Raw genomic sequence first — 10,534 nt, 5'->3', positions numbered from 1 at the left:
TATATATATATTTATTTATATCGTGGTTGTGTGATACAAAGTTTGCTTCCTAATCACATGGTTCTGGGTTCAGTCCCGTTGTACAGCAACTTGAGCAAGTGTCTTCTGTAGTCTCAGGACAACCAATGCCTTGTGAGTGGATTTGGTAGACGGAAACTGAAAGAAGCTTGTTGCATATATATGTGTGTGAGTGTCTGTGCTTGTTCCCCACTGCCACTTGACAACCATTTCAGAAAAAGAAACTAATAGAATAAGTACCAGCTTAAAAAAAAAATGAGTACTGGTGTCAATTTCTTTGACTAAGATTCTTCAAGTGGTGCTCCAGCATACCTGCAGTCTGATGACTGAAAGAAATAAAAGATAAAGTTATAGCTTGCTTACCAACTACATGGTTCTGGGTTCAGTCCCACTGCGTGGCACCTTGGGCAAGTGTCTCCTACTATAGCCTCGGGCCAACCAAAGCCTTGTGAGTGGATTTGGTAGACGGAAACTGAAAGAAGCCCATCGTATATATGTATATGTATATATATATATGTGTGTGTGTTTGTGTATCTGTGTTTGTCCCCCCAACATCGCTTGACAACTGACGCTGGTGTGTTCACGTCCCCGTAACCTAGCGGTTCGGCAAAAGAGACTGACAGAATAAGTACTAGGCTTACAAAGAATAAGTCCTGGGGTCGATTTGCTCAACTAAAGGTGGTGCTCCAGCATGGCCGCAGTCAAATGACTGAAACAAGTAAAAGAGTAATTGTATAAAATACTGTGAAAATATTTTATATGTTGTCGAAGTATAACCAATTTCTTGCACATAAATTTTAACAATAAAATCTTATATGGACCCCTGAGGATCATATGGACCCCACTTGAGAACCACTGATGTAGAGGAAGGGGAAAACCAAAAGGATGTGGTTAAAGATGATGAAAGGAGTTTTGGGGTAGAGGGATCTAGAGGATAAGACGAAATGGAGAAAGAAGACTCATAAATTTCTCAATGCTAACTTCTGCTTTAGCATGGAAAATGGTCTTAAAACGTTTGTTACTATTGTTGTATTAGTTCTGTTATCCATCATTTTGTCACTTTCTCTCTCTCTCTCTCTCTCTCTATATATATATATATATATTCTTTTCAGAGGTATTGTCCAGCTATTCAATGCTGTACAGAAACAACAGAAACTGAACGAGGAGAATGAGAATACTATAAACACAACTGAGTGGAAAAAACAGAAAATCTCTGAGAACACAGAGCAGATGTCATTCTTTCACCTACTTCAAAACATGCCCAAAGTTAATTTGTCATCTCAACCAGAAGACACTATTAAAGTAAGTAATTCAGTAACTCGGCTCTTAATTGACTACTTCCTCCTACTCATTCCACTGCTTACCTAGTCATATTATCTGTTAGTTAGTTATCCCACCTCCTCCTCTAGTCATGTTATTTCATGTCTTTTCAAGTCATGTTATCCATTGGTCATTTCTCTTCTCCCCTGTGTTACCCATTAATTATGTCCTGTTGCCTAGTCATGTTATCATCCCTTAGTCTTATGTTCATGAGTATTGTCTTGTCCCCCACTTATGTCATCCATTAGTCATGTTATCTGTTTGTGTGTATGTATGCATATATGTGTGTGTGTGTGTGTTTTGAATAGATTGATTTGGCCCTACACAACATAAAGTTTTGTAGACTCACCTGAGCACAAGCTAAGCTCCTGTGATGAGCCTATGGAACTTTATGTTGCTTGGAGCTGAATCAAACTATTTTACACAAACCACAACTTTCCATAAATGAGAATTGGGTCTTTAGACCCATGAGGCCTACAGGCAAATCAATACATTGAGCCCTATAGTAGTTATTCATTGACAGCAAGTCACAGCATACATAGATCAGAATTGGTCCCCTGAACCCATGAGACTCCCATTTAACTGCTCTGTATGCTCGTGCCTTAGCACTTTGGCATTTAAACTGACCTTAACCAACTAAAATATTTTACCTGCTTTATGCTCAAACTGGCCAAATCTAGCCCCTTATACCTACCCTACAATATCATTCTAAATATAAATTACCACATCATTCATCAGAATCTTGAAGCTACAAGATAATTCACAATTAATTCATAACAATATGAATAAATAAGCATTACATTTGACAGAGTAATCTGAATGCTGATGGGTTAAGACAGTACAGGTGTGTGACTACTTGTATCATTGTGTTATGTTCACTTCTGTTAAGTGGTTCACTTGTTTTATTCTATGTGTTCACCTGTATGATTTTTTTTATGTTCAACACAGTTATTGTGTTGACAGTTCACCTGTTTTGTTGTGTTGACTGTTTCAGTTATGTTGACTCTGTTTGCCTGTGTTATTGTGTTAACTATGTTCACCTCTTCTGACCATTCAACTAGTTTGCTGGCTGGACTGTCCATGTATTGTATTGCATTGATTCTGTCCACCTGTGTTGTTGTTGTTGTGTTGGTTGTGTTCACCTTGAGTTAATTTACTTGCACAATAAATATTCACCATATTTATCTATTTCAGCCTGAACCTGAGAAAAAGATTTGGAATTTTCTGAAAAATGACTTCATACTCGATAGCACCAAGATGAAAGATTGGGACAAAAAAGAGAGTGTATAGTTTTAAATAAATTGTTCAAACAGTATCTTTGTGTCACTTGATATTTTGAAGTTTGTATCATCATCATCATCATCATTCTTGTTATTTTATTATCAAAAGCCAGGAGTGGCTGTGCTAGTAAGTAGCTTGCTTACCAACCACATGGTTCTGGGTTCAGTCCCACTGCGTGACACCTTGGGCAAGTGTCTTCTGCTATAGCCTCAGGCTGACCAAAGCCTTGTGAATGGATTTGGTTGACGGAAATTGAAAGAAGTCAGTCATATGTATATGTTTGTGTGTCTGTGTTTGTCCCCCCATCATCACTTGACAACTGATGCTGGTGTGTTTATGGCCCCATAAGTTAGCAGTTCAGCAAAAGAGGCCGATAGAATAAGTACTAGGTTTACAAAGAATAAGGCCTGGGGTCGATTTGCTCAATTAAAGGCAGTACTCCTGCATGGCCACAGCCAAATGACTGAAACAAATAAAAGAATATAGGAAGTGAGTTGACAGAATTGTTAGCACATTCAACAAAATGCCTGGCAGCATTTTTTGACTCATGACATTCTTAGCTCAATTCCCACCAAGGTCGATTTTGCAAGTCGAAATAAGTACCAATTGGGTACTGGGTTAATGTAACTCCCCTCTGCTGTCAAAATTTCAAGTGTTGTGCCTTTATTAGGAAGGATTAAAGAAGGCACATCCTTAAATATAAGGGTAAGTTGAAACACTAAAATCCCTACAGCTTAGCTTAACATCTTGGGGAACTTATTGCCTTGATCAAGCTAAGTGGTATAAAATGTGTCATGATGCATCTAAACAATTTGAGTTGAAGAGAACAATGCAAGAATTATAATCCTGCAATTAACAGACACATTTGTCCAATCCCAGGCATAATTAAAATCATCATTGTCCCCATTATGACTTCACAGCAAAATACATACCTAGATTCAAATTACCTTCATGCATCCATCACAAATAGATGATTATTATTATTATTATTAAAGTGGTGAGCTGTGAAGGCGCGTGGCTTAGTGGTTAGGGCATTCGGCTCGCAATTGTAAGGTCGTGAGTTCAATTCCCAGCGACGCGCTGTGTCCTTGAGCAAGACACTTTATTTCACGTTGCTCCAGTTCACTCAGCTGGCAAAAATGAGTTGTACCTATATTTCAAAGGGCCAGCCTTGTCACGCTGAATCTCCCTGAGAACTACGTTAGGGGTATACGTGTCTGTGGAATGCTCAGCCACTTGCACGTTAATTTCACAAGCAAGCTGTTCCATTGATCGTATCAGCTGGGACCCTCGTCATCGTAAGTGAAGGTGGTGAGCTAGCAGAATCATTAGCACCCTAGACGAAATGCTTATAGGTATTTCACCTGTCACCACGTTCTGAGGTCGACTTTGCCTTTCATCCTTTTGGGGGATCAATAAATGAAGTACCAGTGAAACACTGGGATCAATGTAATCGACTAGTCCCCTCCCCCAAAATTTCAGGCTTTTTGCCTTCAGAAGAAAGGATTGTTGTTATTATTACTATTATTATTATTATTATCATCAGTAGTAGTAGTAGTAGTAATAGTTTCTTCACCATGTGATTTTTAGGGTGCCCTGCTGCTCTTTTCCCTTCAGTGCCACCAAGTCACTTTTGCAATCTTGTCTGAGAACGTGTCCGATCCAGTTCCAGCATCTGTGTCTTATTTCATCATTTATCCTGTTGTCATCTCAATTGTGTTATTTCTTTGCAGTCACTTGAATAAGAAGTAAAAAGCTGAAAATTAATTCTAGCTTCACTTCCAAATAATTTGGGAATTTTAATGACTGGAAAGAATATGGACACATTATCTCCTGGAAATAGCAGTCAAATCTTTAATACTATACTGTCTTTAAAAATAAATAAAAAAAAAGAAAAGAATAAACCATTATATTTAGCATTTGTTGACATGAAGGCCTTTGATAGGTTATCATGCTCTGTAATCTGGTAACCATTAAGAAAACAATGCTGACAGGTGCAGGAGTGGCTGTGTGGTAAGTAGCTTGCTTACCAACCATATGGTTCCAGGTTCGGTCCCACTGTGTGGCACCTTGGGCAAGTGTCTTCTACTATAGCCTCGGGCCAACCAAAGCCATGTGAGTGGATTTGGTAGGCGGAAACTGAATGAAGCCTGTCGTATATATGTATATGTATATATATATATATGTGTTTGTCCCCCCAACATCGCTTGACAACCGATGCTGGTGTGTTTACGTCCCCGTAACTTAGCGGTTCGGCAAAAGAGACCTATAGAATAAGTACTAGGCTTACAAAGAATAAGTCCTGGGGTTGATTTATTCGACTAAAGGCAGTGCTCCAGCATGGCGGTAGTCAAATGACTGAAACAAGTAAAAGAGTAAATGACTTGTAAAAGCCAAACAAGCCATATACAGAGATGATGCTCTATGCAAAGTGATATTTAGCAATGAGTTCAGCAAAGAATTTAGCAAGCAGGTAGGGGTCCATCATGTTTCAGTTCTCAGCCCCATTTTTGTTTATTATAGTTTTACAGGCCACAATAGAGGAATTTAAGATCAGCTGTCTGTTAGAAGTCCTGTATGCCAGTGACCAATTCCATATTGCTGAATCTGTCAAAGAATTACAAGAAAAGAAATTCCAAATGTAGAAGCATAACATAGAATCAAGAAGCTTCAAACAGGATTATACTGACATTTGAGAAACAACCATTCTCAGAATGCAGAGAATAACTAGGGAGGATTTCCATATGGTGTACTCAGGGGCAAAAAAGGTATTGTAGGGTCACAAACAGGCTCATAGAAAAGGATAACATTGTGTGTAGAAGAGGTACAAGAGCAGTTCACTGTTACTTAGATGACCTGATTTACTATGGAGGTAGAGATTCCATAAATGGAATTCTGGTTTAAACACCTTCAACTTTGTATTTTTCAGAAAATTTTCGTGAATTTGTGTTCTACACACGAAATCCATATAATTATAAAAAGATAAAAAGAATTTTCTAATACGGACAGTCCTAATTTTTTGCTAAAATCCCAGCAACAAACCACCCTTGGGTGCATCATTAAATGTGTGTATGAGGAGAAAAATATTGAAAAACATCAATACATGTCAGAGTGACAACGAGGTATCATGTGGTCGTGGGATGTGCTAAATACAATAGCTAAATCACTCTTAAATCATACACATTTATTTTTAATAATCCCGTATGTAAAGCACAAATTCGCAAAAGTTTTCTGAAAATTCAAAAAAATAAAAGACGTTATGAGAGGTGCTTAAACCAGAACTTCGCTCCGCAAACATAAGCACAGGAGGCGGCTGATTTCAGGAACCTATTACCTCCACCACCAATAAAGGATTACCTCTCCCAGTGGAAGGTAGATTGTACGATACTTGTATATTCAGTGCAATGTTAAACAGAAGTGACACATAGACATTAAATGCAGAGAATGTATGAAGAAGAAATAAGGAAGAATGTATGAGAAGCAATACAGAACGAAACGCCCAGCTGGAGAAGACCCATCCAATTCATGTCAGTGTGGAAAAGTAGTGATGACAATGATAAAGTAGAAACTGTGATAATAGTTGTGGTACTCGCAGCAGGAGGGCGATGGTGGTGGTAGTAAGATTGTGGTTGTGATTGTGTTGGGACTGACGATTGTCATGTAGGTAGTGCGTGAGGTTGTCATGGCTACACTTCCGCTTGTCTGACCGAACGTTAAATTGAATCTGTCCACTTTCAAGGTAATGAAAAGAATAATTTCGTCTTTCCTTGTTCGTGACACTTATAAAAACAATGAGTTTTGGTATTCATCCATTTCCCAAGTGCATCGACTTATTTTTTGTATTGATTATTGACTTACCTTTTGGTGTGTTTATATCACGTTAAGCTATTCAACAACATTCACCTAGATTATCCATCGCTAATACACATTCCGGCAAGTACACATCTACCTAAAATAATTACAAACTTTATTTAAAATCATTTTTAAGGTGGAAGAGTGAAGTGAAAAATAGATTTAACTAAAAAAAGAATGAGAAGATAGGAAGAAGAATATGTATCTGTTTTTGTATGGGGAACTTGTCTCTGTGAAACATTCTAAAGCTTATAGTATACGTGATGGATTAACGGAGAATCTTGCCTCCCGTAATATAAAAAAAACATTTTTCATGGCACCAGCAGACAAAATGGAAAAGGTGTTGTCCCGGAGAATAGCCAGGGAGATGCGCTGGAATAGCCACTCTGACTCCACAGGGCTCGCACTTGCAGACAGCAATCTCTGCCCCGATATCGGTAAGCAGGGATATGGTCCCTGGGGCCAAGAGTGCTGGAGGTCTGCATTGCTACAGGTTCGACCATAAACCTCTCGGAAAGTTTCACTGTTTTTCTCAGCCTGACGAGCAGCGGAGCCTGGGTTGGTAGCTAACAACACCAAGCTGCCGCTGGAAGGTGCCACAGCATATGAAATCTGGCATCCCAGATGAGGGGGCCTTCCGTCACTATGAGAAGCAAGATTCTCTGTTAATCCACCATGCACACTATAAGCGTAAGGTCTCAGAGAGGTACATTCTGAGTTTAGAAATAGCCACATCTTCTTCCTATCTTTTCATTGTTTTTAAAATCAAAATAGTTTTGTTTTTTTTACTTCACTCTTTCACCCTTCCTCCTCTGTCTTTTAAGGTTACGTAGGATGGAAATCAACACTGAGGCGCTTGTCCAGATTCGTAAAGCATCTAATTGTTTCGTTTTTCACCTAAACAATTTCATTTTTATAATTTCGCCCTATCTCTCATACGAGATGTTTAAAAGTTATTTCATTGACTCTTTTTCGTTTTCCTTATAAATGTTTGAAATGTGTTATCATTGAAATTGGACAGCACAAATACTTACAAAATCTATTTCATTTTATCATTTCTCTCTAGATAATATCACAATGGCTGATCCCAATTCAAGTAATGTTGAGCAAGAAGAGGACACAAAAGTAGGCAGTAGCAATATTCAGGAAGGTGAGAATGCAGGCCAAAGTGAAAGTAACATTCAGCAAGATGATGGCGGAGGCAGAAGTGAAAGTAACATTCAGGAAGATGATGGCGGAGGCAGAAGTGAAAGTAACATTCAGGAAGATGATGGCGGAGGCAGAAGTGAAAGTAACATTCAGGAAGATGATGGCGGAGGCAGAAGTGAAAGTAACATTCAGGAAGATGATGGCGGAGGCAGAAGTGAAAGTGACATTCAGGAAGATGATGGCGGAGGCAGAAGTAAAAGCGACATTCAGGAAGATGATGACGGAGGCTTAACTGAAGGTAACATTCAGAAAGATGACAATGTAGGCAGAAGTAAAAGTAATATTCAGGACTTAGTTACTAATAGTAATGATTAAAACTTGCCTTATCTTAACTGCTACATCATATTTTCGCATAATATGATCCCTTATGTATTTAGAGCAAAGCCTGCTAATCCTGCCTTAGTCCCAGTGATTTTCATGGTCTGTACATTTATCCAGTTCTGATAGCAATAAGGTATCAGCATAGCAGTGTGGTAAGATGTTTGCTTCCCAACCACATTGTTTCGGGTTCAGTCCCACTGTGTAGCACTTCAGACAAGTATCTTATTATGTCTTACAAGTGTCATATTATGTCTTCAACTATAGCCCCAAGCTGACCAAAGCCTTGTGACTGGATTGAACAAATGGATGCCGAAAGAAGCACATCACGAATGTGTGTGTGTGTGCATATATGTGTGTGTGCATATATGTGTGTGTGCATATATGTGTGTGTGTATGTCACTGTCTCCTTGTGTTAGTTGTAAACTCCAGGTGTTATTTGTAAACAAGTGTCAGTGTCATGCCAGCAGTGTCATTCATTCCCATTCTTCTAAGAAAACATGTCTGGCCATGGGGAAATATCACCTTGCTTGGAAACAGGTTAGGGTTGGTGACAGGAAGGGCATCCACCCTTAGAAAATCCACCTCTAGCTACGTCACTGATAAGCACACATATATAACATGACCATTCTGTATATTCTACACACCCCATACTGCACCATTGCTTTAACCCTTTAGCATTTAAACTGGCCATATTTGATCCAAATAGTCTGTTTTATGTTCAAATAGGTCAGATTCAACTGTTCACATTTACCCTGCAGTAGCTGTGTGGTAAGTAACTTGCTTACCAACCACATGGTTCCAGGTTCAGTCCCACTGTGTGGCACCTTGGGCAAGTGTCTTCTACTATAGCCTTGGGCTGACCAAAGCCTTGTCAGGAGATTTGGTAGACAGAAACTGAAAGAGGCCCATCATATATATATATATATATATATATATATATGCATATGTTTGTGTGTCTGTTTGTCCCCCCACCATTACTTGACAACCGATCCTGGTGTGTTTACGTCCCTGTCACTTAGTGGTTTGGCAAAAGAAACCGATAAAATAAATAGCAGGCTTACAAATAATAAGTCCTAGGGTCGATTTCTTCGACTAAAGGCAATACTCCAGCAAAGAATTAAAGAATATCACCAAAATCTCAAAACCATGAGATAATGCCTGATTAATTAAAAACAATGTGAATAAATTAACATTATATTTGACAGAGTAATCTGAATGCTAAAGGTTTAGATCTCCTCTCAGGATCCAATCTTATGATGGTTCAGGATTTTTCATAATCCTATTATTTGCATTACTTTTAGCACTTAAGGCAGCAAGCTGCCAGAATCGTTAGCATGCTGGGCAAAATGCTTAGCGGTATTTCATTCTAAGTTCAAATTCCACTAGGATTGACTTTGACTTTCATCCTTCCAGGGTCAATAAAATTAGTACCAGCTACGCACTGAGGTTGATCTAATCGACTTAATACCTTCCCCCCTACTTCAGGCCTTGTGCCTATAATAGAAAAGATTACTTCTAGAACTTTTTTTTTTTTTAATTTTATCTAGTTTCAGCTCACGAGCTGTGGCCATGCTGGGGCTTCTCTTCAAGTTTCTAGCATAGCAGGGCAGTCAACTATGCTACAAGTTCAACCCTCAACAGGTCCTAATTTTACTTTTTTTATTATTTTTCTTGAGTCCTATGACTCAAGGCCAGCTACCAGTTTCCATGGTGTATTAGTGATCAAAGTGACCAGTGAAGGCACATGGTTTTGTGGTTAGGGTATTAAGCTCACAATCATAAGGTTGTGAGTTTTATTACTGGTGGCACACTGCGTCTTTGAGCAAGACACTTTGACATTGCTCCAGTCCACTCAGCTGGCAAAGATGAGTTGTACCTATAATTCAAAAGGGGCCATATTTGTCACATTCTGTGTCATGATGAATCTCCCTAAGAACTACATTAAGGGTAAGCGTGCCTGCAAAGGGCTCAGCCACTTGCAGATTAATTTCTTGATCAGGCTGTTCCACTGATCGAATCAACTGGAACACTTGTCGTCGCAACTGACTGAGTACCCAGCAGCAATGAGAGTGAAATAACCAATATCACAACATTCCCCCTGAAAGAGACACCCATACATTTCAGGGTTCAAGACCAGCCATTTTGAAGAAGGTCGGAGCTAAGTCAGTTTTACCAACCCCCTGTACTTTACCGATACTTGACTCTAAAGGGATTAAAGGCAAAGTTAACCTCAGCGGGATTTGAACTCAGAACGTAAAGAGCTAGAAGACATGCCACTAAGCATTTTGTGCTCATGATTCCACATCTTATTCTGCTACTGTATATTTAACTACTTTTTTTTTTTTTACAAGGGCACCTGACCTATGCTCTCCATTCTCACAGTCAGAAATCTTCCTCTTAGCTTTCACATTTCATGTAAAAACAACCTCATATATAGCTAGGTTAGTTTTACTACTACTACTACTACTACTACTATTATTATTATTATTATTATTATTATTATTATTATTATTATTATTATTATTCTATCTAT

At 38.8% G+C, this 10,534-nt stretch overlaps 2 protein-coding genes across 3 annotated transcripts in view; both read left to right on the top strand.

Moving 5' to 3' along the window:
- Positions 1 to 2,653, top strand: part of LOC106875739 (RRP15-like protein) — an 8,069-nt gene extending 5,416 nt beyond the window's left edge. The window contains exons 5-6 of the mRNA XM_014923987.2: positions 1,131 to 1,320; positions 2,533 to 2,653. Of these exons, the coding sequence (XP_014779473.1) occupies positions 1,131 to 1,320; positions 2,533 to 2,628 (286 nt within the window). The 3' untranslated portion in view covers positions 2,629 to 2,653. The remainder of the gene's footprint in view (positions 1 to 1,130; positions 1,321 to 2,532) is intronic.
- Positions 2,654 to 6,257: 3,604 nt separating this feature from the next.
- LOC106875742 (IQ and ubiquitin-like domain-containing protein) overlaps positions 6,258 to 10,534 on the top strand; it is a 33,185-nt gene continuing 28,908 nt past the window's right edge. Inside the window, exons 1-2 of one of the 2 annotated variants that reach the window (XM_052971890.1) lie at positions 6,258 to 6,358; positions 7,538 to 7,918. In XM_052971890.1, the coding sequence (XP_052827850.1) occupies positions 7,549 to 7,918 (370 nt within the window). In that variant the 5' untranslated portion in view covers positions 6,258 to 6,358; positions 7,538 to 7,548. Of the gene's footprint in view, positions 6,359 to 6,397; positions 6,553 to 7,537; positions 7,919 to 10,534 lie in introns of those variants that run through there. The other variant, XM_052971891.1, reaches the window with a different exon arrangement.

This window comes from Octopus bimaculoides, chromosome 11 (genome assembly GCF_001194135.2).
Source record: "Octopus bimaculoides isolate UCB-OBI-ISO-001 chromosome 11, ASM119413v2, whole genome shotgun sequence".
NCBI classification, from domain to species: domain Eukaryota; kingdom Metazoa; phylum Mollusca; class Cephalopoda; order Octopoda; family Octopodidae; genus Octopus; species Octopus bimaculoides.
Note: the sequence above shows the minus strand (reverse complement) of the source record. Positions and strands in the feature narration are given on the sequence as shown.